The sequence below is a fragment of the Alexandromys fortis genome, unplaced genomic scaffold, assembly GCF_014885135.2.
Source record: "Alexandromys fortis isolate MF-2015 unplaced genomic scaffold, M_Fortis_MF-2015_v1.1 scaffold_36, whole genome shotgun sequence".
NCBI classification, from domain to species: domain Eukaryota; kingdom Metazoa; phylum Chordata; class Mammalia; order Rodentia; family Cricetidae; genus Alexandromys; species Alexandromys fortis.
In genome coordinates this window covers 9,751,503-9,774,879 of record NW_026067915.1, presented here as the reverse complement: position 1 = coordinate 9,774,879, position 23,377 = coordinate 9,751,503, and the positions used below count along the sequence as shown (strand labels likewise).

At 54.3% G+C, this 23,377-nt stretch overlaps 2 protein-coding genes across 2 annotated transcripts in view; both read right to left on the bottom strand.

Annotated features, from left to right (window-relative positions):
• Window positions 1-1,338: 1,338 nt before the first annotated feature.
• On the bottom strand, window positions 1,339-1,833 carry Ucn2 (urocortin 2). The gene has a single exon (XM_050139104.1). The coding sequence runs from the start codon at window positions 1,831-1,833 to the stop codon at window positions 1,510-1,512; it is 324 nt and encodes a 107-aa protein (XP_049995061.1). The 3' UTR covers window positions 1,339-1,509.
• Window positions 1,834-3,221: 1,388 nt separating this feature from the next.
• Col7a1 (collagen type VII alpha 1 chain) overlaps window positions 3,222-23,377 on the bottom strand; it is a 31,898-nt gene continuing 11,742 nt past the window's right edge. The window contains exons 38-119 of the mRNA XM_050139509.1: window positions 23,284-23,310; window positions 23,149-23,202; window positions 22,998-23,060; window positions 22,864-22,923; window positions 22,739-22,774; window positions 22,510-22,554; window positions 22,404-22,439; window positions 22,042-22,086; window positions 21,917-21,952; window positions 21,765-21,797; window positions 21,373-21,405; window positions 21,170-21,223; window positions 21,032-21,091; window positions 20,901-20,936; window positions 20,715-20,795; window positions 20,586-20,621; window positions 20,342-20,386; window positions 20,037-20,108; window positions 19,794-19,838; window positions 19,524-19,550; window positions 19,298-19,327; window positions 19,097-19,168; window positions 18,989-19,024; window positions 18,879-18,914; window positions 18,709-18,789; window positions 18,465-18,500; window positions 18,136-18,207; window positions 18,007-18,051; window positions 16,958-16,993; window positions 16,851-16,886; window positions 16,650-16,745; window positions 16,499-16,534; window positions 16,372-16,407; window positions 16,237-16,284; window positions 15,901-15,936; window positions 15,653-15,775; window positions 15,365-15,565; window positions 15,238-15,273; window positions 15,099-15,152; window positions 14,861-14,929; window positions 14,573-14,617; window positions 14,398-14,460; window positions 14,172-14,216; window positions 13,746-13,781; window positions 13,596-13,631; window positions 13,403-13,447; window positions 13,257-13,289; window positions 13,119-13,181; window positions 12,978-13,013; window positions 12,817-12,897; window positions 12,621-12,689; window positions 12,459-12,494; window positions 12,342-12,383; window positions 12,127-12,171; window positions 11,993-12,037; window positions 10,513-10,548; window positions 10,370-10,429; window positions 10,155-10,262; window positions 9,930-10,001; window positions 9,770-9,805; window positions 9,586-9,645; window positions 9,438-9,482; window positions 9,197-9,232; window positions 9,052-9,087; window positions 8,918-8,974; window positions 8,699-8,770; window positions 8,238-8,309; window positions 8,013-8,048; window positions 7,684-7,764; window positions 7,269-7,322; window positions 7,040-7,093; window positions 6,890-6,952; window positions 6,466-6,528; window positions 6,266-6,382; window positions 5,547-5,624; window positions 5,399-5,452; window positions 5,201-5,249; window positions 4,629-4,661; window positions 4,405-4,491; window positions 4,089-4,217; window positions 3,795-3,989; window positions 3,222-3,568 (exon numbers count right to left, since the gene is read on the bottom strand). Of these exons, the coding sequence (XP_049995466.1) occupies window positions 3,558-3,568; window positions 3,795-3,989; window positions 4,089-4,217; window positions 4,405-4,491; window positions 4,629-4,661; window positions 5,201-5,249; window positions 5,399-5,452; window positions 5,547-5,624; window positions 6,266-6,382; window positions 6,466-6,528; window positions 6,890-6,952; window positions 7,040-7,093; window positions 7,269-7,322; window positions 7,684-7,764; window positions 8,013-8,048; window positions 8,238-8,309; window positions 8,699-8,770; window positions 8,918-8,974; window positions 9,052-9,087; window positions 9,197-9,232; window positions 9,438-9,482; window positions 9,586-9,645; window positions 9,770-9,805; window positions 9,930-10,001; window positions 10,155-10,262; window positions 10,370-10,429; window positions 10,513-10,548; window positions 11,993-12,037; window positions 12,127-12,171; window positions 12,342-12,383; window positions 12,459-12,494; window positions 12,621-12,689; window positions 12,817-12,897; window positions 12,978-13,013; window positions 13,119-13,181; window positions 13,257-13,289; window positions 13,403-13,447; window positions 13,596-13,631; window positions 13,746-13,781; window positions 14,172-14,216; window positions 14,398-14,460; window positions 14,573-14,617; window positions 14,861-14,929; window positions 15,099-15,152; window positions 15,238-15,273; window positions 15,365-15,565; window positions 15,653-15,775; window positions 15,901-15,936; window positions 16,237-16,284; window positions 16,372-16,407; window positions 16,499-16,534; window positions 16,650-16,745; window positions 16,851-16,886; window positions 16,958-16,993; window positions 18,007-18,051; window positions 18,136-18,207; window positions 18,465-18,500; window positions 18,709-18,789; window positions 18,879-18,914; window positions 18,989-19,024; window positions 19,097-19,168; window positions 19,298-19,327; window positions 19,524-19,550; window positions 19,794-19,838; window positions 20,037-20,108; window positions 20,342-20,386; window positions 20,586-20,621; window positions 20,715-20,795; window positions 20,901-20,936; window positions 21,032-21,091; window positions 21,170-21,223; window positions 21,373-21,405; window positions 21,765-21,797; window positions 21,917-21,952; window positions 22,042-22,086; window positions 22,404-22,439; window positions 22,510-22,554; window positions 22,739-22,774; window positions 22,864-22,923; window positions 22,998-23,060; window positions 23,149-23,202; window positions 23,284-23,310 (4,653 nt within the window). The 3' untranslated portion in view covers window positions 3,222-3,557. The remainder of the gene's footprint in view (window positions 3,569-3,794; window positions 3,990-4,088; window positions 4,218-4,404; window positions 4,492-4,628; window positions 4,662-5,200; window positions 5,250-5,398; window positions 5,453-5,546; window positions 5,625-6,265; window positions 6,383-6,465; window positions 6,529-6,889; window positions 6,953-7,039; window positions 7,094-7,268; window positions 7,323-7,683; window positions 7,765-8,012; window positions 8,049-8,237; window positions 8,310-8,698; window positions 8,771-8,917; window positions 8,975-9,051; window positions 9,088-9,196; window positions 9,233-9,437; window positions 9,483-9,585; window positions 9,646-9,769; window positions 9,806-9,929; window positions 10,002-10,154; window positions 10,263-10,369; window positions 10,430-10,512; window positions 10,549-11,992; window positions 12,038-12,126; window positions 12,172-12,341; window positions 12,384-12,458; window positions 12,495-12,620; window positions 12,690-12,816; window positions 12,898-12,977; window positions 13,014-13,118; window positions 13,182-13,256; window positions 13,290-13,402; window positions 13,448-13,595; window positions 13,632-13,745; window positions 13,782-14,171; window positions 14,217-14,397; window positions 14,461-14,572; window positions 14,618-14,860; window positions 14,930-15,098; window positions 15,153-15,237; window positions 15,274-15,364; window positions 15,566-15,652; window positions 15,776-15,900; window positions 15,937-16,236; window positions 16,285-16,371; window positions 16,408-16,498; window positions 16,535-16,649; window positions 16,746-16,850; window positions 16,887-16,957; window positions 16,994-18,006; window positions 18,052-18,135; window positions 18,208-18,464; window positions 18,501-18,708; window positions 18,790-18,878; window positions 18,915-18,988; window positions 19,025-19,096; window positions 19,169-19,297; window positions 19,328-19,523; window positions 19,551-19,793; window positions 19,839-20,036; window positions 20,109-20,341; window positions 20,387-20,585; window positions 20,622-20,714; window positions 20,796-20,900; window positions 20,937-21,031; window positions 21,092-21,169; window positions 21,224-21,372; window positions 21,406-21,764; window positions 21,798-21,916; window positions 21,953-22,041; window positions 22,087-22,403; window positions 22,440-22,509; window positions 22,555-22,738; window positions 22,775-22,863; window positions 22,924-22,997; window positions 23,061-23,148; window positions 23,203-23,283; window positions 23,311-23,377) is intronic.

Sequence of the window (23,377 nt, the reverse complement as noted above, 5' to 3'; positions counted from 1 at the left end):
GCCCCCACCCCCCAACCCCTCCCGCGGTTCGGCAAGGCTAAGGAAACCCCGCCCCCCCTTGCTGGCTCAGAGGAAAACGGCCCCGCCTTTCCAACCGTCCTAGACCCGCCCCCGAGGGCTGCTTTGCCCAGTGAGGTTGCCAGGCCCCCATCCAGACAGGCAGCTGCACTCTGCGCTCAGGCCAGTTGGAGCTGCCGGTAGCTCCGGGCGTCCCTCCTGAACGTGTTGTCGACACCACTGGGAGCTCCTGCCTCATCCACAGGCAAATAGAATCACACGCCCCAGAAAGTCAGTCTCTTCAGCCCAGCAATGGGGGGAATGGGGGTGGGGGCGTAAAGAAGGTGAAACCTACTCATTTTACAGTGAGCAGGTCAGAGGGTAGGGAGCGAAGGTGAATGGAAGGGCAGCAGAGAAGCCAGGTGTGACTCAGCCCTCATGTGTCACTGCCTGGGTGACTCGGTGCATCCTACCTTTCAATCATCTCCCATTTATTGAGCGCCTCCTGCAGCCACAACTTTCATGTACACCATTCACTCTGAGCTACAAGAAGCTTGGTGGCATCACTCTGCTTTACAGTTGAGGAAGTTGGGGCTCAGAAAATGGGAGCAGCTTTGCTTCGGACAGTTCATCAAGGAGAGCATAGAGTTAGCTTGGAGCTCCAGCTGTATCCACCCCCTCTCTGAGCCAGGCTGTCCACTGACCTGGCAGGGCTGCTGGCTGTATCTAGGACAATGCTTGGCTGGGTATTGTGTGCAGATTTGGGAGTCAAACACCCTTTTTCCCCAGTCTTTCTCACATGTCTCCAACCCTTGCTCACACAGAGCTGTCAGAGATTTATAGCAGGCAGACACACACATGCAACTGCCAAGGTCAGATTTCTCACATGTGGCCATCTATGCCTCTGCCTGGAGATGTCTCTGATAACCACATCCAACTAAGCAGGGTGCTGCCTAACAGAGTGCAAAACACGGGGTGACACATGCTTGTAATCCTAACACTCAGAGCAAAGGCTGAAGGATTGCTACAAGTTTGAGACCAGCCTGGTCACATAGCAAGTTCTAGGACATGCAAGGGTTCCATTGTAGGATTGTCTTTAAAAACAAACACACAAGACAAGCATATGGCCCTTGCCAGCACCCTCTTCTGTGGAGACCTCAGGTGGGGCCCGGGCCAGTGGGCTTTAGATGGATCTTGGATGCAGTCCTGGGGTCCTGGCCTCAACATTTAATGATGGAGCCAGGCATGACATGGTTCTATATAGCAAACATACATGCAGTATTCAAGATGCCCAAACACATGTAAGTATAAAAGGCACAGAAGCATGTGGGGGCCCCCACACAGCCAAGCTGTCTGAACATACTGTGGACACTCTGAAGCTCTGGCAGTGACCCACTATGGTAAAATCTGGGTATGCGCTCTGCCTAGGTATAGTACTGTCCAACTTTATGGCTGTCCTCCAGAACTTCCCATCCAGGGTCACCCCATCTTTATGACCCCCTTCTCTCAGTCTTAGCGGCGGCCAACACGAGCTAGTATTCGGGCGTTAGTGGCAGCCTGATCCCTGGCAGCCTTGGTCCGAGCCTGCTCCAGTAAGATCCGCAGGAGGCCGATGGGGACATCCAGGGAGAGTGTGACACGTGTGTCCAGGTGAGGGTTAGCTTTGGAGTCGCTCCAGGAAGCTGAGGGCCCTGTGGTGGCAGCTGAGTGGCTCTCCACGGCCACAGAGTAGGGAAGAGTCTCCAGATGGTTCTGAGGGAGGAGCTGGGAGGTGGGGACAGGGGTCCCTGAGACAAACAGGACCATGAGCATCACCAGGGCCCACCTGGCCGTCATGCTATAAGGCTGTAAGGAGAAAACAGGCTCAGGGTCTGGACGGTCTTTTTTTTTTTTTTTTTTTGTTCTTCGAGACAGGGTTTCTCTGTGGCTTTGGAGCCTGTCCTGGAACTAGCTCTTGTAGACCAGGCTGGTCTCGAACTCACAGAGATCCGCCTGCCTCTGCCTCCCGAGTGCTGGGATTAAAGGCGTGCGCCACCACCGCCCTGCTTGGTCTGGACGTTCTTTAGAAGGAGACAGACTGCAAGAGGCAAGAGACGAAGAGGGGCTGGAGAGATTACAGAGGCCAGGAACAGAGACAGAGAGGGAGTTAAAGAAATGAGAAGAAAGCCAAGACAGGACCAGACAGAGGCAGGAGCCAGATAGAAAGAATGAAAACGTGTCCTGAGGCATGGTGGTGTGTGTCTATAATGTGTCCTGAGGCACAGTGGTGTGCATCTATGTGTCCTGAGGCATGGTGGCGTGTGTCTATAATGTGTCCTGAGGCATGGTGGCGTGTGTCTATAATGTGTCCTGAGGCATGGTAGTTATGTCTATGATCTCAGCACCTGGGAGGCTGAGGCAGGATCAAATTTGAAGGCAGCTAGGTTACATAATGAGACCCTGTCTAAAAACTCCAAAGACAACAGAAGAAGAACAAGTAGGAGGTAAGGACAAAGATAACCAGGGGCAGAGAAAGAAGGAGGCTGGGCTGGCAGGGGGAGGGGCAGGGGAGGAAGAGAAGAAGATGAATGGGGCAGGGACAAAGCAAATGGGGACGGGAAGAAGAAAGACAAGGCACGAAGAGAAAGAAACCACCTGAAGTCATCTAGAGGAAAAGAAAGACTCAGAAACAGAGACGGCCCACATGACAAAATGGAGACAGGTTCTGAGTGGCAGTGGGGACAGAGGGGGACAAGAGACCCCAGAACCTCCCAGTCTCCCAGACATCCCCACCCACCCAAATCCCAGGACCACTCAACCCCAGACCCTTCCCATCCTGACCCAATGTCAGTCATACCATTGCCAGCTTCCTCCAGGGAAGGCCGGGGACACTGGAGCTGCTGGGGCTAGGGCCAGGCAATGCTCTCCTGCGACCTGACCCTTTACTCCACTTAAGGCCCATTTATCTCCCCCAGCCTCCTGGGGTAGGAGCTAGGGCATGTTTCCTGGCATGAGGCAGCCCCCCCCACCTATGACTCATCCCCTCCTGGGGAGCAGTAAGGACATCTCCTTAGCTCCCACCCTATTTACATCTGGGGGGGGCAAGCTAGGGGAATAAGAGCACAGAAAAGAACCAGGGCCAGGTATGAGGACTCTATGCCATGCAATATAATGCTGACTACCCCTCCCTGCAAGGAAATTTGTTTCCTGATACCCCCATCGCACCCAAAAAATCAACAACGAAGGCCTTTTAAAAGAGCAGCTTTAATGTTCCCCCCTCCCCGAATCAGCACCATGGCATCACAGCCTTGGGTCAAGGGGCAGGTCGGACACCAGTCATATCCATTCACTACCCACAACCACCCCCATGAGTCATCTGCCAGGAAAGCAGGCGCCACAATGGGGATTTGTCCCTAAGGGGGAAAGCTAGACCCACAGGACCAAGTCACTGAAATCGTGGACACCACGCACGCTCACGTGCACACAGAACTCTAGCACCAAACGGAGATCGGCAGGACCCTGCTGAGCCCTGCCACCTCCAGGGACTGCTGACCATCAAACGTGTCATTCAGGCCTCAGCCCTAGGCAGCACCTGTGTGGAAAACACCAGAAAACATCCTGACCTTCTTTCCCAACATGAAACCTGTACAGAAACATGGCAAAGCATTCGTGAGGGATTGAGAGTGGGCTCTGACTAAGAGAGGGGACCCTTGACAAAAAGGAACATGGAGAGGAACCACGCAGGCCCCACAGCTGGGGAAATGTAGCCACACTGATACGTGCAGGTGCAGCGTCACTGAGAGAATCTAAGCCCCTACCTGTTTTCTGGCTGTGGACCACTTGAGGTGGGCAGCGGCGCTCACACGCCTCACGGGTTCCAAAACGGTTGGCATTCCCTCCGCAGCCACCGTAGACAAAGGGATGACAGGCAGTGCCACCAGGCACAGCCCGATGGTACCAGCGCAGGGTGTAGGCAGTACAGGAGCCCTCATCCAGTGGTAGGGAGCAGGGGTCTAGGGTTATTGGTGGTTAGTCATTGGGGATAATGGGGGGTCAGAGGAATCCAAAATCAGCAAAAGATCAGCAATGGGATGGGCTTCATCTGCCACTACCTGAACCTCTCTGGTCCCAGCCCTTGCTATCACCGTCGCCATCCCAAGGAACCTCGGGGTCCTGGTAGTCTTCCACAGAATACACCGAGTACTCAGAGAAGTCGTCGTCATCTTCAGGGGGTACCTGGCCTGCAGGCAGGGTGGGGTATGCTTTGAGGAGGTTCCTGCTGGCTCTGGGATAGAGTAGACAGCATCTCTCTCCCCCATGTGCAGAAATGTGTGTGTGTGTCCTGTATGTAGACTATATATGTGCAATGTGCACTGATATACGTATCTGTACCCAGTCTGTATATGCCCCAAGGGTTACCAGCCTCACCTTCCTCCTCTACATGAGAGACCCGGAGCACAGGCACACGGTGGAGCTGGGGGCCAGCTGTATCCGCAGCATAGCTGGGGAGGGGTCCTAGAACAGGGCAGTGATGACGCTCTTGGTTGTCATGGTCAGCCACCCTAGCCACACCCCTGCTGAGCGGACCCAAATGATAGGCAGAGCATCAGTGCCTTAGATGAAGAAAGTTCTAGATACAGAAAGTTACTCACGTGATCCAGATGCAATAAACTGTCCCTGGCAGGCTGGAAGGGACAGAAAAAAAGGTAGAATGAAGTCATGAAAAGTGAAGAACAAGAGGCAAAAAGATGGGAAGATGGAGAAAGAGAAACAGACAAAAGACACATGCGTGTGTGGGGTAAGATGTACAGAGATACAGCAGGAGAGTCAGTGAGAGCCAGAGGAGTCAGAAGGGAGAACAGGCAAGAGGTAAAGAAGGGAAGGGAGGAGAAAGACTGGAAGAAATATAGAGATGATGAGCCGGCAGGAAAGAGAAGCTGGAAATAAACCAGGGAAGCGAGAGACCAAGGAAGTCGGGGCAGGAGGCACAGAGATGAAACCGGTCACAGTGGGGAGAAATGGGGTCCCAGGATCATCACTCCCCACCTGTGCCACATCTTCTGGGACAGCTCTGTCCCCCACTCTATCCCTCCAGCCCACATCTGTCCCCCTCCATCAAGGGAGTCCTGTTAGCATGTGGCCCTCTGTGAGTTCTGGGAACTTGCCAGCTCTAGGTGTCCTAGGATGGGGTTGGGGCAGGAGACTCCACATGAGACCCACTCACCACAGTGCTGACTCATCTCCTGACGCACAAAGCCCCGAATGTCATCCTCCTGGGAACACAAGACCACAAGGCCCCCAAGAACCCATGAATCATGGGTCGCATAATGCAGGGATCAAAGACTAGTCATATCAAATCAAGAGCTCTGGGACCAGGGAGTCAGGGTGCCGGGTGACCCATTCCCACCCAGGCCAAACTCACAGTCAGTGCTGCTTCTCCTTTCTCCCCACGAGGGCCAGCAGGTCCTGGTCGCCCCTGTGCACAACAAATGTGACCAGGTCATGACAGATCTCACAGGCACCAGAGATCATGCCAATCTCTGACTCCAAACCCAGGAATCGACACTCACCTGCTCCCCTCTCTCACCGGGGGTACCAGGAGCACCAGGAGCCCCCACCACACTCTCTCCAGGGGGGCCTCGCTCACCCTGTTAACACAAGGACCAAGTGGGCAGGGTCAGTGACAGAGCAGAATACAGGCAACGGGAGGACCATGGCTCCAGAGACTGGAACATGGAGATCAGAGCACGGTTGTAGGATCATGGCTTAGAGAGGTGGGGATGGCTGGGAGAACTTGGAGTGTAGCTTAGCAATACAGCACCTGCTTAGCCTGTGTAAGGCCCTGGGCTATTCAAAATGAGAAAGCCAAGCTGGAGAGACGGCTCGGCAGTTACAGTATTTGCTGTTCTTATAAAGGACCAAGGCTTGGTTCCCAGCACCCACTTGGTGGCTCACAACCTTCTGAACTCCAGTTCCAGGGGATCTAATGCCCTCTTCTGGCCTTCTCAGGCACCAGGAAGACATATGGTGCACAGACCTATGTTCAGGCACAACATTCATATACATAGAATAAAACAAATGTAAGAACACAAAGCCAGCATGGTGGCACATGTCTTTAATCTCAGCACCTGAGAGGCAAAGGCAGGAAGAATTCTGAATTTGAGACTAGCCTGGTCCACACAGAGAGTTTCAAGCCACCCAAGGCTACATAGTGAGATCCTGTCTAAAACAACAACCAAAGCAGGGCGGGTAGGGTCAAGGGTCAGGAGTCACAGATGAAGAAACGTACCTTCTGACCCTGAAGTCCTTCAGGGCCTTTGGGACCAACCCCGCCAGGTGACCCTGGGGGACCACTAGAGCCATCATTCCCTTTGGGACCTGGGAAGCCCCCAACTCCTGGGGGCCCCTGTGGATAGAAAAGCATTGGTGACAAAAACCCCTTCAAGATGAAACCGCTCCCCTCAGATCATGAACCCCACATCAACTCACCCTCTCCCCTTTCTCGCCTTGGTCACCCTTGGGTCCTGACTGCCCATCAAAGCCTCTGTCGCCCTGGAAACAGAAGAAGCAGAAAATACACTCAGCCCTGACATCCCTCCCTTCACTCCTGCACATCCTTGAGCTTTGTACACCCCCTGACCAATGCCCTCTACAGTGGATGATCCAGCCATCTGTTAATGTTTCAACTGTAATCCCACGGCACCAACCCCACTCAATCCAATACAACATGACCCCCTCTCTCACCTTCTTCCCTTTTACCCTAACTTTCTACTGTGACCCCAATCTCTCCTGAAATCTCAAGAACAGCCACACAAGTTCCCCCCAAAGCCACAGTCCTCCTTGATCCTATCATGACTTTCTCTATCCTGCCTGACTCCACCCCCATCATGTTCATTATCAAGAGTTGCTGTACCTTGGGACCAATCAGACCCTCTTTGCCAGGAGCCCCAACCTGACCGGGCATACCAGGCTCCCCCTAGAGGAAAGAAGAAAGAAAATGTAAGGTTGATTCTCTAGCCAACTGCCCCTTGTCATTTAGGGTGGATCCTACCCTGACACTCACTGCGTCTCCTTTCCGTCCTGCCAACCCAGGGCGGCCAGGAAAACCAGCTTCTCCCTGGAGGCATCAGGTAGAGGAGTAAGCCTTGGGCCACAGCCCCACAGCCCCCCCGCCCCACATCAGCCCCCACAGCCCCTGATCAGCCCCCACAGCCCTTGCTACAGCCCCTGCATCAGCCTCCACAGCCCCTGCATCAGCCTCAGCAGCCCCCTTATCTCTGGTAAATTTATACCTTATCTCCTTTTTCTCCATCGAGGCCACAGGCTCCCTTCATTCCTCTTTCGCCCTAAGGTAGGAAAGCAGATGAGAAAGCAATGTCTCAGTCAGGTATGATGGCACACATCTGTGATCCCAGCACTTGGGAGGTAAAGGCAGGAGGGTCAGGAACTCAAGTCTAGGCTTGGCTACATAGCAAGTTCAAAGCTAGCCTGGACTACATGAGAACTTGGGTTCACAATTTTTTTAAAAAGAGCCATTTCTACCTCATTTTGAATCCTTGACCTTAAAACCAACTCTTGCAACTCCTTTGAGGCATTCCAACCCAGGGCTAACACTTTATATAACCTGAGCCCCCAAATCGGACCCTAGGTCCCTTATTCTCCAACACCAGGACATCTTGAATAGAAAAACAATAGATTTGTTCTCACCTTGAGGCCCCGGGGACCCGTGAAGCCAATATCTCCTTTGACTCCTTGAAAACCAGGGGCTCCATCCTTTCCTGGGGTTCCCTGGAGGAAAGTGAGGCATCCAAAGGCATCAACCTAGACTGCAGGCGGGGACTCCAGTCACCACCCCCTGCCTTGGGGGACAGGCTGGGGTCACCATCCTAGAGTTCACTAAGAGGTGGAGCTTCTAGAAAAAGGAAGGCCATAAAAACGTAGGTTCCTAAAAGGCCAAAGGCCACATGGGCAGGGCTATCATGGGAACGGGGGCCTTGTGAGGATAGGGGGGTCTCTGTGGGACTGGGGCATCTTACCGGCTCACCCGGGATCCCTGCAGCGCCTGGCTCACCCTGTGGGAAACAGATTGGGCCGAGTCCTTCAGTGTGGCTGTGCCCCACGTTGGCTTATCTATGCTCACGCAGTCACAGTCAGTCAGGGAACAGGCTACACACAGATCCCGTGTGAACACACGTGCGACACGTAAGAAATCCCCACAGCAGGTGTGAGAGATATGGGAATAAACCTGAGGTAGAACGTGCCTTGGGTCCTGTGAGGCCTCGAACTCCAATTGATCCAGTTGAGCCTTTGTCACCAGGCTCTCCTTTGGAGCCCTTTAGGGGTTACCAGAAGAAAAAACAGAGTCAAGACACCCACTGTCTGGAGCACCCTAATATCCAAGAGCTCCCTTGCTCCCCTCACAGGGTCATAGCCCAGAGGCTCCCACCCCCCGCCTCTCACCCTGAGGCATTGGACTCCTCCCAAAAGTCCCCATCCTCTCTGCCACCCTTAGAGTCACCACAGCCTAAATTTCCCTATCACCCACCATAAGTGTCACCCCTTCCCGTATCTCTGTGGAACACATACATAGCCTGTAGGACCCCCAAAGGAAAACCCAGCCTTTCCCTATCACCCACCATAAGCTCCGCCCTCCCTGACTCTCTGTGGGACTTGCACATGACCTGCAGGACCTCGTGAGGAGAACCCACTCTCTTCCTTGTACCTTGTCGCCAGGATTCCCACTGTCTCCCCGAGGTCCTTTGTCACCATCTGCGCCTCGAGGGCCTCTTTCACCCTAGGTTAGAGGTCAGAAATTGGGGTCAGGAGCTGGAGGCCCCTCGTGTTCTGGAAAGCCGAGCTCTTGGCTCACCTGGGCCAGCCCCACAAAACTCTTCCTCCAGCCAAGAGAGACCCAGTTCATATGTGAACCAGGCCTACTCACCATGTCTCCTTTGGCACCTCGCGGCCCTGGAGGCCCCTCAATCACAGCTGAGTCACCCTGAGGGGCAGGAAAAGATCAGCAGAGGCAGGAGCACCCCGGTCTCCTGCTCCAGCCCCCCTGATAACCACACATACCTTGTCACCCTTTAGCCCTGCGGTTCCAGCGTCACCCTGTTAGGTAGAAGAATGAATCTCACCCAAGCTGGGGAGGCTCCAGAACTTAGTTACCGTATCCATCCTCACCCCACTCACCCCAGGGGCCTTCCCCCCACATTCTTACCTTCTCTCCTCGGTCTCCCCGGCTGCCAGGAGGCCCCTGTGTGAAGAAATACGATCATGACAATGGATGTGGGAGGACTAGGGAGGAGGCACAGAGGACAGAGAAGGACAGAGGACCAGAGAGGAACAAAAGACACAGAGGACCAGAGCCAACAAAGAACCAGAGGGCTAGCACAGACTGCAGTGCCCTACGGGCACAGAGGAGGTCAGGCAAGGAACTGAAGTTGCACAACAGGACCTACCATGAGTCCCCGAGGTCCTTCCTGGCCTGGGTGGCCATCTTCCCCCTGAACGGTAACATTGGGTTCACTGACTCAGAGGCTGGGACTGAGGCAGGAACTGTGATGGTGAGGAGGTGGTGCGCCCTGGCTGTGGTGAGGACATACGTACCCGCACACCTGGCTCGCCACGCTCGCCTCGGGGCCCAGGCAGCCCTGCTCCGGGCTCTCCCTAGAGATCAACAGGACACCAGGGATGCGTAAGGGGACCCAGTAAAGGACGGAGGGTTGTAGAAGCTCGGTAGAAGCTGGAGAGGGACAGTGGCGCAGGAAAGAGCCAGCAGCATTTCGTCTACCTTGTCTCCTTTGAGTCCAGAGGTGCCAGGTGCTCCCTGTGGGTCAGAGTGAGGTGAGGAACCTATGGGCTCAAAGTCCCCACACACCCAACCTCATGGCTTGACCACACCAATAACCCTCACTTGGGCAGACTTGGGGCATTTGGGAAGTCCTACTCACCGCTAACCCTGGTGGTCCAGGTGGCCCCAAGGGACCTGGGGCGCCTTCTCTCCCCGGAGGGCCTGCCAGACCCTATAGGAAAATGGGACAAGGGAGATGGGGGTGATTTGAGAACCCCCTTCTCTTCCTCTTAAGACGGAAGGGCCTGGGTTCCTTCCTCGCCTGCTACCAGATCAGAGGTCTTGAGGTCCCCAAGTTCCCACATGCTGTTCCCAGCCCTCTTACCCGCTCCCCCACCGGCCCTGGCTGGCCCATCTCTCCTCGAGGTCCTGTCTGACCAGGGAATCCAACGACACCAGGAGCACCGGGGGCACCAGGGGAGCCCAAGTCCCCCTGAAACAGATGAAAAGGAAGAGTGGTCACAGAAGGACACCTTCCCAGGCCAAGGCCCAGAACGCCTTCCTCCCATCTCTGGGAATTGTGATGAGATGCTGACTTACCTTCATACCTGGAGGACCAGTTGGCCCAGGGGGGCCCTGAACCCCAATTCCTGGCTCACCCTTTAAGGGAAAGAAGGATCTTATCAGGCTTAGAGAGTCACAAGACCATAGTCCCAAGCAAAAGCCCTTCCATATAAATGTACCTTGAGACCTTTGAGTCCCGGAGCCCCTTTTTGACCCTAAAAAATAATAAAAATAAAGATAAAATTCAAGCTGGAGCAGTGACTCTATGGTCAAGAGCACTGGCTGCTTTTCCAGAGGTGGTGTGGGATATTGTTTGAACTGGGCAAAGATATGCTACATTTGTTTGTGCTGCAGAATACTACTGTAACTGTGTAAAGATGTGTCCCATTTGTTTGTCCTGCATTTGTTTAATAAGATCTGTGTTTAGCCGGGCGATGGTGGCACACGCCTTTAATCCCAGCACTCGGGAGGCAGAGGCAGGCGAGACCAGCCTGGTCTACAGAGCTAGTTCTAGGACAGGCTCCAAAGCCACAGAGAAACCCTGTCTCAAAAACCCAAAAAAAAAAAAAAAAGAATCTGTGTTTAATTATGTAAGGACGAGTTGCATTTGTTTCACTTTGCCTAACTAAGGTACCTGATTGGTCTAATAAAGAGCTAAATGGCCAATAGCTAGGCAGAGAAAGGATAGGCAGGGCTTCCAGGCCAAGAGGATAAGTAGGAGATGTCTAGGCTAGAAGAAGGAGGAGAGAACAAGGGACACACGGCAGCTGCCAGCCAGCTAGACATGAAAAGCTGTGAAAGTAAGATATACAGAAGGAAAAAAAAAGCAAAAAGTCCCGAGGCAAAAGGTAGATAAAATGAAACATTAATTTAAATTAAAAGAGCTAGCCAGAAACGTGCCTAAGCTAGGCTAAGTGTTCCAAAGTAATAATAAGTCTCTGTGTCATGATTTGGGAGCTGGTTGGAGACCCCAAAGAAAAAGCCTAGTACACAGAGGACTCGGGTTCAATTCCCAGGACCCACATGGCAGCTCACACTCATCTACAAGTCCAGTCCCGAGGGATCCTGTGCCCTTTCTAGCCTCTGAGGACAACAGGCAGGCCAATGGTGCACAGACAGACATGCAGGCTAAACACTTAAAAAAAGTGTAGGTGTGAATGCTAAGCTTCTATACGGACCAAAAATATTCCCAGGGGAGCTCAGATGAGTATGAACACAGGCCAAGGGAAGCCCAGATGTGACCACAGGCCCACAGAGCTCACACATGAGCGTGCAAACAAGAGGAACCGCGGATGTGGCGCTCAGTGGAAAACTCCCATCAGGGAATTTTGATGTGACCACATATGTGTACTCAGGCGGGGGTGGAAGACAAGATTATAAACACATGACCAAGGAGAGGCCTGCAGGAAATCAGCTGTGTCCCAAGACCTGGGAGATGAAGTGGTAACGGACATGCATGGGCTCAGCCATGGTAAGGGACAGAAGATCAAGCAAGGGCACACAGAAGCCAAGTTTGGGTCCACAAGTGTGGCCATGTGTCTTCCAAACAGAAACCTCCTGAGAACATAGGCATAGAGGTTCGGGATGTGACCAAGCCCAAGAATGGTCCTTGTTTTCACGGTCAAGTCAGGTTTGGTCCTGCCCAGACCCCAGACTCACATCTTCTCCAGGGTCTCCAGGCTCTCCTGCATGACCAGCTTCACCCTGCACATAAAGGATGGTAAGGGTCCCTGGCCTCCCAGCCTCACCCCTACTCTGCCCGGCACTTACGCTGGAAGCCCGGACCCACTCACTTTCTCACCCCGTGGTCCTGGCAGTCCTCGGTCACCTTTGGCTCCCTAAGGACGCAAGGGCCATGTAACAACACAGGTGTCAATCACAAACAGATGCATCTTGATGTAGGCCTGAGGCCAGGGTCAAATGTGGGAGACACTGTGAAAGCTAAGACTCATGGGGCTGGATAAACTATGGGTCAAAAGACACCTACTGTCAGGGGTGTTCCACTCACCGGCTCACCCAGCAGCGCTCCAGCAAGGTCTCCTGGGGCTCCCTGATAACAGAGGGGGTCAGTGGGTCCTTCACTCCCATTCCTTGGCCCTTTCTTTCAGAACTCCTCCCTACTCACCTTCTCGCCTTTTGCTCCAGGGGGCCCAACCACTGCCTGTGGGGAACGCCATGTGAGTAGCCTAGCCACACCCCTTTCCATCCCCACCCTGCCTTCCCAGATGATAGGCAAAAACTGGGGCTCAGGGGTGAGCAGGAGGCAGGAAGCAGAGCCAAAGGTCACCTGTCCAGGGGCCCCCACAGGCCCAGGTTCTCCTTTAGGTCCAACAGGGCCAGGCGAACCTGGCAACCCCTGGAAAAGAGCATTGTGAGGAACTCAGTCTCTTTATCACCCCGTTCCCACCGTCCCAGCTGCTATCCAGCCAGCTGGGCACAGGACCCCACAACAGGCCCACCACCAGCTCCCCCAAAATACATACCGGCACACCAGGCCCTCCCCTGTCTCCATCCTTTCCACTGGTACCATCACGACCTGGGGGTCCTGGCTTCCCTGTCTCCCCCTGAAAAGATGGAGCTCAGTCAAGATCCCGCATGATGACCCTTAACCCCTGGAGCCCAACCCAAGACGGCCAGGACTTACCACTTGTCCAGGCAAACCTGGTGACCCTTGTGGACCCTGGTGGGGGGAGCAGATACAAGGGTCACGTGGGGTGAAGGACAAAGGACACAGGAGAGTGTGGTACCTGAGGGGATTATGGTAACCCTACAGCAACTCGCTTACCACAAGGCCTGAAGGGCCAGGAGGGCCAGGAAGTCCCACAGCTCCAGTAGGTCCAGGCAGACCCTGGAAGAGGAATTCAGAATGGTGACAACCCCACAGGTGTACTAGTAATGCGACCTCAAGAGCTACACTACTCACCCGTCCTGGGGGTCCTGTTTCTCCAGGCTCCCCCTGGAAAAGAGCCAGAAACCACATGCTCAGCTCCATCATGGGAAAAGATATGCCTGGAATTCCCCTCCTTCTTCATATGTACTGACCCATTCCCCTCTCATGTCTACACTCACCTTTAGGCCTGAAGGCCCCTGGGGTCCTGCAGGGCCAGCAAGACCCTAGAGAGGAGTGTGAAGTCAGGAGACAGGTCAGTGCTGTCTGTCCAGGCTCCAGGATCCTCATGACCAAAGCCTGGCTTGTCAACAGTGCCAGAGTCTGTCCCCTCCCTCCCCTTCCCTCACTAGGCAGTGCTTCCCCATCACTCACCGGGGCACCAGGTGGTCCGGGGTCTCCATGGCCACCCTGTTGGGGACAGTCTGATGAAAGGGGCCAATCGCACACAGGGAAAGGAGCTAATGATTTTCACTGGGGTTTGGCACAGGATGGGAACAGAAGTGAGGGTTCTAATGTACTCACCGCTGGGCCAGGGGTCCCCCTTGGGCCCTGCAGACCCTGCAGAAGGAAGAAGGGGCTGATGAACCTGGGTACAGGCTTCTCTTTAGCCTGTTCCCACCTTCTGAGGGCCTTTGCCTGGAGAGTACTGTACTCTCCTCACTTCTTAGGCACATATGAGCATATATTCCCATGGACTGCCCGTTACACACAGACACACAGACACAGACACACAGACACACACACACAGTAAACCTGTTACTCTCCTCACCACATAGACCTGTGGACTGCCCTTTACAGACAGACACACAGACATACACACATAGGAAACCTGTCAGACATCCTGCACCTGAGCCTACAATTTGTACTTGGGTATAGCCTTATTCCTCTTGAGTAATGAACACAGTGAGGGTCTCAAATCCTAGGCCAGCTACTCCTGTGGTTACTCACCGGTTTTCCTTCAGGCCCAGCCACACCACGTTCTCCCGGGAGACCCTGTAAGACAATATGTCTAACATCACCTTGCCCTTACGCCCAACCCCAGCTTCTTCACTGCCCACCCTGCCCCTGATGGCTAAGGGCAGGACAAACAGTGCTGACTCCAGCCCTATATGTGAGACAACAGACGTAAGAGTCACAGCCTTGAACACGTGTGACCTATGGGAGAGGAACGCACCGGGCTGCCATCATGACCTTGCTTCCCAGGCTCTCCTTGGTCTCCTTTGATGCCTGGTACACCCTGCAAGCAAAAAGCCATGCCCTGAGTGCCATCCTCCGCCATGTGTGTACATATGTGTGCCTACTACTTATGGCATGCCCCATAGAGAGTACAGTGGGGTAGCAGGCCTCACCCTGTCTCCTTTGGGTCCACGGTCACCATCGCTGCCTGGCTCCCCCTGTATAGATGAGATGTCAGGTCAGGCCCAAGTGTTATGGCGGGTCACAAGTTGACCCCATGTTGGGTGGTGGTGGCACACGCCTTTATTACCAGTACTTGGGAGGCAGAGGCAAGCGGATCTCTGTGAGTTCCAGGCCAGCCTGGTCTACAAGAACTAGTTCCAGGACAGCTAGAACTGTTACACAAAGAAACCCTTTCTCAAAAGAACAAAAACAAAAACACAAGTTGACCCCACACTGACCTTAGCACCTTTGAGTCCAGGGGGTCCTTGTTCTCTAGAGGGTCCGGTACCTGGGTCCTCGACAGCCACCTATGAGAACAAAGCAATGGATAGAAGATGAGTCTGTTATGTAGATTACGGGATCAGTACAGGTCTCAGGATCGCATAGAATTATGGGATTGAAGATACTGCATGGAGTTTCTAGGGCCCAGTCTCAGGGTAATATCATCACCAGTCAGTCACAAGGCTGGGTGATCACCTTGGGGCCAGGAGGGCCAGGCGGTCCAGGGAGGCCAGGAAGGCCATCTCTGCCCTGCAGAAGAGAAGACAACGGAGGTGGTGCCAGCCGGTACAGGCTCCAGCAAGGACTGCTTTGGGGAGTCTCCCCCAACACACACCTGTTCTCCACGGTCTCCTTTCTCTCCTCGTTCTCCCTGGATACAAAGAGCAGTGTGAGGCCAACTCAACGGGGAGGCCAGTTGCTCTAACTATTGTCCTGGCTCTCCTGATCAGCCCCAGACTCACCCTCTCTCCTGGCCGTCCTGCCTCCCCCACACCACCAGCCCGGCCTGGGAGTCCAGGAATGCCAGGCTTTCCAGGTTCCCCAGCAAGGCCAGGTGGTCCAGGTGGGCCCCTCTCCCCAAGGGCCAGACCGGGAGGCCCCTGAGGGCCAGGGTCTCCACGATCTCCCTTCAGCCCGCGTTCTCCAGGAAAACCAATGGAGCCCTGTGGGAGGAGAAGGGTGGATGCTTATGTCTGTTAGAACATGGCCTCCACAAGGCATCTCCACTGAGCAGCACCAGCCACACTTACCTCCTTGCCCGGAGGGCCTCGCTCACCAGGGTCCCCCTTGGGGCCAGGCCTCCGCTCAGGCACAGACAGGAAGCCGCCAGAGCTTTCATCCCAGGTCTCCACAATGTCCCGCAGGGCTGACACCTGAGGAACCGTGAGGGCCCAGAGGAGCAGGGCCTGTAGCTGACACAGCTCATCCACATGGCCCTGTGGACTCTGCTTGTCTCACAGGGCCCCACTAGACCCCACCTCAGCTCTGAACAACCTACCTTGATGCCAGCAGTTTCCAGCAACCTCTCTGCATTCTGGAGACACAAAGATGGTGAAGAGCTAGGGATCCACGAAGGAGAAGGCCCCGCCTCCTGTCCTACATTGTCCCCTAGGCACGTTTCTACATCCTCTCGGCCTCCGTGGAGGTCAAGTGCGAGGCCACTGGAAGCCTATCTTTGGCATTTGTCTACCACCTGTGCTTCCTTGAAGGGAAGAGTCAGGAACCCCAAGGGACAAGGGACTGAGCACAGAGGGCAGAACCCACAGAGTCCCACGGCAAGGGGAAAGTGAGAGAGAGGTAAGCAGACAAGGGTCAAGGGCCAGGTCTGGCTCACCGGCAAGCTCCCAGGTTCTCCTCGTAGGCCACGTTCTCCAGGAAGGCCCTAGAGACAAGACATGGGCGCTGGAACCCACCCTGTGGGATGTGTGTGCATCCAGGGAGGGCATAGCTACATGAGCCCCAGCCTCACCTGTTCCCCTTTGGATCCAGTCTCTCCACGGTCACCCTGGAACAAAGAATGATCAAGGGGGGACATGTCTCCTCATCCTGTGTGTCCCTTCTTATACTCTTTATCCAATATAGACACATGTACTCACCTTAGGACCCACACTTCCTGGGACACCAGGGAAACCCTGAAATATGAGGGGACATAAAGGGGTCATATAGGATCAAGGCATCCCAAGAGGGTAGCCCAGGAAACATAATGGACCATTGATTCCAAGTCCTAAAATTACCCTAGACACTCACCTGGCCAGGAGGACCGACCTGTCCTGGGAGACCTGGAGGACCCTGGAGTCCAGGATTACCAGGAGCTCCACGTTCACCTTTGGGACCATCAGGACCCTGTGGAGCGTACAGTCAGCATCAAGGGCCTCAGGGAAGAGTGGAAGCAGATCCCTCACAGGGTCATGATTGGGGTCACAGAATATAAAAAACTCAAGCACTCACTTCTCTTCCAGGGGCACCAGAATCTCCCTTTTCCCCCTAAGGAAGACAGGGATTTTTAGATATGGTCCAATCTGAAGCCACAGCATCTTCCAAGGGGAGGGGCTTACCTTCCTCCCATCTTCTCCAGGGTCTCCAGGTTCTCCCTGTGGGCAGAAGACTCATAAGCCTAGATGGTCCAGCTTTGAGACTGTCTGTATAGATTTCAGATGACTGTAACTGAATCTGTGCCTGTAACTTCATGGCTCTGTGAGTCTTAAAGTGACTGTGTCCATCCCAGACAACTGCTGCATGTCTATGGGTATGCCTACATGTGTCTGCATTCATGTATGCATGCCCTCCTCCTTTAGCTCTCTATATGTAACTCCACATCCAAGCAGACATAGCAGGTGTCTGTGTCTTGTGAGTCACATGCCTATATGTGTCTTAGCAGGTATACACAGGGCTTTGCATGTCCTAGAAGGTGACTTTCCCTGTCTGTCTGCATATCATGGCCTATGTCTTAGCATGAGTTTATATGTGTGCACTAAGGTCTTCAGTTCCTTAGAAACTCTATGTTTTGGCTTGTGTCTGCCAACCTTATATGATTTTCAGTATATATGGTCATACGTGTGTTGGTGACTGTTGCTATAAACACATCGCCAGCATGTCCTCAGATGTGTCATGGCACAGCTATGGGACTTCATCTAAGTAAAATGTCAAGTGTTAGCATGTCTCTACATGCCACTGAATGTGGCTTGATGCCCACAGATCTGTTGCTCCCAACCTTTTTTTGTGGCTCTTTGACTGGACAAGTGGCTGTGCCTTATTTTGTCACATACTAGCCCTTCTGATTGAACACACACACCTAACTCACAGTGTCTGGCCCTTATGAACGGACACACACACACACCTAACTCACTGCATCTGGCCCTTATGAATGGACACACGCACACCTAGTTCACTGTGTCTGGCCTTTCTGAACCGACACACGCACCTAACTCACCACGTCTGCAAGGCCGCCCACATGTGCACTAGAACACACTTCAGATGCATCTTCACACGGGGGCTGTGTTTGGTGTTGGTGCATGTCTACATGTTTTATGTGTTTTCTATGTTTCTGGGCTATGTGAATGCGCTGGCCTTTCTTGGCAGGTTTGGTAATGCTTAGAACACTCACGTTTTTCCCATTTAGGCCAGGTTTGCCATCCTCGCCTGCCTTTCCCTGTGGGAACAGAGTGTTGGTCAGCTGTCAGGGCTCAGGTGGCCCTAGGAAGAGGCTACAAGGATAATATGAAGCCGGACTCACAGGTACTCCAGGGGGGCCAGGGGGACCAGGTTGGCCAGTGGGGCCGTGTTCTCCTCGAAGGCCTGGAAGCCCCTGGAAAAATCCATTGCTAGGATTGAGAGGGTCTCTGAGATACCAGTTAGGACACGGCACCCCATTGCCAAGGAGGGACCCCAGTGACGTGTAATGCAGAGGTCAGCAATGGACTCTACTGACCTGCTGCCTAGGGACTGAGACCTAACTAAGACCCAGGAGGACCAACTGGCCCTATTTTCATTGATGTGAGACTTGAATGGAGTTTCTGCTGGGCCTCCAAGCCACCCTCCATCTTGGCATCTCCCCTAACTTACATCTCTCCCAGGGTCTCCAGCTTTGCCTGAAGCACCCTAAGAAGACATTCAAAGTTAGATACATGGGATGAGGGTCCCTGTCCACTGGCAGGACAATGGTTTCTGTGACCCCCAAAGCCTCGTAACGGTGCTATGCCCCACACAGGAAGGCTCTGAGAGGAAAACACACAGCTGGTGCCAGAGCTCAAGGCCAAGACCAACCAAATGAAGTAAAGGGAGCAGAAATGGGGCAACCACTACTCACATGTGGCCCTGGGGGGCCAAGTGCACCGGGTTTCCCATCCAGCCCATTCCGGCCATCCAGACCTGGGGGACCCCGATCACCCTGAAGGAAACAGAGTGGCAGGAAGCCTTGAAGACCAAGATGGGCCCAAGAGCCAGCTTCGCCTCCGGAAATAGATCACATCATCTCACCTTGTCTCCTGCAGGGCCTCGGACACCTGGGTCTCCCTGGAGGGAACAAGGTCAGATAAAAGGTGCTGGCAAGATGGTGATGCAAGTTAAAGGACAAAGCAGGTACTCACCTGTGGGCCAGGGGGTCCCCGAAGCCCGTCAATGCCCTGAGGACAAAGGAAAGAAGAGTCAGAGTGAGGTTTTCCAGGACTACAGTTCCCACAGGCCATCACACTTACCCTTTCTCCAGAGGCTCCAGGGGGGCCAGGATCACCCTTGGGTCCTCGAGGACCTTCCTGTCCAGGCTCTCCCTGTGGCAGAGACAGGCTTGCTGAGGGAACACTCCTCAGCCACTAAGTACATTTGAGCCAGGTCCCCTCGTAAGGGACAGCAGATCATTCCCAGACATCCGGCTTTACTTTACCCACAAACCCCAGTACCTTGTCTCCGGATCCAATCCCTGCATCCACCTATAGGGGAATGAGCAATTAGAACACTTCAAGAGGAAATCTGAGGCTGGAAAGGGGAAACGGAGTCCGTGAGGGGCTGTGAAGATCGATAGAGGAGTCAAGGGGCTGGGAGGGGAGAGCATGGGGTAAAAGGAGACAAGACTCCACAGGGCAGGAAAGGGAGACGACAGAAGACAAGACTCAGCTTAACACCTACCGGCCGTCCAGGAGGACCTGGGGGGCCCTGGGAAAAGAAATTACAAGCGTCAATAGGAGCCTTGAGGTTACCTGGACATCAAAGTTCATAGTTGCCCCAGGTTCGACGCTGCCTCCCAATTCCCTAAAGCACCCCAATGCCAACTCCTAGAGGGCAGCTAGGCCCGCGAGTGGCCATCACCATCATAATTCCCCCTGATAACTTCCAGACCCCTTGCATGGTCAACGGCCACATGGCAGCCCACACAAGCCCAGGACGGGTACTACTCACCGGCTCCCCACGGTCACCCTTGGGTCCAGATGGTCCAGGGCTGCCCTGCAGAAGGCCAGGGAGTCACTCAGGACAGACAGCAACTGGGGGGGGAGACTTAGAAGTACCATGAGGGCTCGTGGGGTCCCAGTGGCCTTTGGGAAGTTCTCACAGAAGAGGGCAGTGAGTGCTGAAAGACTGAGTGGGAATGGGGTGGATGATTGAGACGAGGTCGAGGGGAAGGGGCCCGAGGCTGTGACTCACATTCCGTCCGTCTTCTCCAGGGTCTCCCTGCTCGCCTTTCTCACCCACAGGCCCCCGGGCCCCAGGGGCGCCCTGGGAAGAACAACTGGTTTGAGATGGACTCTGGCATCTGCAGATTTTCCCATGAGCGGCACTGCCTATATTCCACATCACCCCAAAGTCTATGGCAGAGTTTCCCATCACCCCGCACCTCCCTGTAGATTCCCCTCTCACCTCTCATCCCTCCCAGAGCCTCCTACCACCTTCTAGTCTAAGTGTCTTCTTCCTTTTTGCTCGACCCCTCATTTCTCCCAACCAACACTCACCCGAGGGCCACGCTCGCCGGCTTTTCCAGGCAAACCTGGGTCACCCTGGTGATGGAGAGAAAAGTCACTCTGTGCAGCTGGGTTAGGATCTAACTGACTCAGTCAGCGGAGACAGAGATGGCCTGGACACTGACTGGACAGGGGGAGATGGGGATGGACAAGATGACCTCTTAGGGCCCCAACCATCCTTGGGGTCATGGTTCAAGGGTAAAGGATCAAAAGCCACAGTGGGGAGGAGTCTCACCGGGGTGCCCTCGTCGCCTTTCTCTCCAGCTTCACCCTGAGAGACATAAGTCAGCTTGGTACCAAGACCCCAGTGATACAAGCACCCATTCTCCCTATTCTTCACCCCCCACTAACTCCAGCCTCTCACATCTCTTCCTCGGGGGCCGACAGGTCCTGGGGGGCCAGGTCGCCCAGGATCTCCCTTCTCTCCAGGAGGCCCCGAGTTGCCCTGCCGGGGAGACAAGAAAGGTGATGAAGAACTCAGATACCAGGCAGCCTTTGAGAGGAGGGAACTCCAGAAACTCTGGGGTCGTCCAAGGTTGTAGATACTCACTGTGGGTCCTGCTCTGCCAGTGAGGCCAATGGGACCCTGAGAGAGAGCAGGAAGGGTAACAGGACTTAGCCATAGTTTGAGGTACCTTTCCCTTCACCTTCTGTTAACACACCTTCCCCCCATTTATTCACCCGGTCTCCAGGGTCTCCTTTGGGCCCAGGGTCTCCAGGAAGAGCCAATCCAGGTGGGCCCTGTAGATGGGATTAGCAGAATTCAGGAGAGGGTAGCCTCCAGCTGTGCCTACCCACAAACCCTCTGGCCTCACTCACTTGTTCCCCTTTGGTTCCAGAAGCTCCTCTGGGTCCAGGGAGTCCAGCATCTCCCTAAAGGTGACAAGGCGCATCAGCATTAGTACCAGGCTCCAGGTATTGCCACAACCCAGCAATCATGCTGCAAGCCTTGTGATTTCTAGGTAGCACCCAAGATAGACCCTGTGACCTTGACCTCACCCTTTAACAACCCCCAGACATACCTTTTCTCCTTTGACTCCAGCACCATCAGGACCCTGAAAACAAACAGGACAGACACAGCTCAGCCTTCTCTAGTGATTCATAGGATCAGGCTCCATGGGGACGGAGATAAATGATGTTAGATGTCACAGGCTCAGTCTCTGCCTGTAGGTCACAGGCTCACTAACAAGAACAAGGTAAGGGCCACACACAGGGGACTGACATATGTCCATGACTGCAGAATGGTTATGGGGCACAGGGGCACAGCTGGAGGCCTGAAGATTACCGCGCCAGGGGAATCACCAAGCTGAGCTACCCAGGGTTGAGGTTGCGCAGCCCCAGCCCTGAACAGTATTTCCTATGCCACTGCTCCAGGACTATGCTGGCCTCAGGACCCCGTCTGTCCCTCACTTACCACTGCAGGGTCCCCGGGGCGACCAGGCTCCCCCTATAGAGAGAGGACAGGGACAGAAACAGGTCAAAAGGCCACCTAGAAATCCAAAGTCCAAGTGTCCCATCTGCCACATCCCTGCTGCCAGGAAGTGTGACATCCAACCCATAAGTTACCTTTTCTCCTCTGCGGCCAGCAGGTCCTGGTGGCCCCTGTACACGGAGAAACTGTGAGTCCGAACAGGGAGAGAGGGACACAGGAAAGTCCTATTCCTGATCCCCTGCCAAAGTCACAGACTCACCTCAGGACCCTCCACTCCAGGATGTCCAGCAACCCCGGGGAGTCCCTGGGAAAGAGAAACAGAGGCGGTGCTCCAGGTGGGTGGGGGTGGGTTAGAAGGGGGTCTCAGGAGACTGGGATTGGGCAGGGCAAGAGTTAAACTTGGCAAGAGACAGAGAGCAGTGAAAGCCAAGGGCAGTTTACCCAAGTCAGAAAATTGAAAGCTCGATCCCTGAGGCTGAGCACTGTATCCCTAAGGATACAGTGTCTTGGGTTGATAAGTAAAAGGGCAGGGGTAGAACGGATCAAGAGCAGGAAATTAGAACGAGGAAGGAACATAGAATCCACAAGTCAGTCAGCACTGGCTGAGGGCAAAGGGCTTACCTGGGGTCCCACTGCACCAGGTGGTCCCCGTTCACCCTGACGGAACAGAAGAGGTTAGAGCTGAGAATGGCCTCGGATCCTCCCAAGCTCCCCAGGTTGCACGTACCTTTTCTCCAGGTTCCCCCGGGGTCCCTGTCTGTCCCCGGTCACCCTAAGGAAAAAGAAGAGAGGGGCTTTCAGAGAACACCAAATAAAGTGTATCGACCTCCAGCTACTAAAACTACCAAAGCCTCTGCTCTCTCTAGGCCCATAACCTTCCAGCCTCCGCAACACTGTGGGAGGGTCCAGACTACACCTTACATCTGCACACACTCCCTGCCACAGCTGGGACTTACTTTGGGCCCAGTAACTCCAGGAGCTCCCCGTAGGCCCTGGACGATGGAGAGTTCAGAGATTTGGGTTAGAGCATACGGGTGAAATGGGAGCTGACGATTGGAGGCAGAAACTAGAGCTAACTCACCGGTTCACCTGGGGCCCCAGGTTGTCCTGGAAGGCCTGGGGATCCATCCTCACAGTCACCCTAAAGGAGAAAAAAATGACATGAAGACCCAGGGGAGGCCCTGCCTATGGGCCACCAAGAGGTCGGGTTCCTACCTTCTCTCCCTTCTCTCCAGTGCGGCCAGCTGGGCCTTGGGGTCCAGGGCTTCCAGGAAGACCCTAGAAGGAAGTAAACAAACATATAAGCCCCAAACTAGGAAGCCCAGCACTCAACCACTGCCCCAGCAGAAGCCCATAGCCTTCTCACTGGAAGTCCAGGCTCGCCTTGTCCAGTGCCACCAATACCTGGTCCTGGGGGACCCTGGAGAAGGACAATGTGTCAGGAAATGGCCATGAGACTTGGACTCCAAGCCATCCCCAGGACACCTGGTCCCTTACTTACCCGTTCCCCACGATCACCTTTGTCACCCTGGAAGACAGATCATGACCCCATGACTATGGATCATACCCTTCCTCCCCAAGATACAAGGAGAGTT

Bases quoted from the DNA above. Each gene is read 5' to 3' on its own strand.
- Ucn2 (XM_050139104.1), bottom strand. From the start codon at position 1,833: ATGACGGCCAGGTGGGCCCTGGTGATGCTCATGGTCCTGTTTGTCTCA.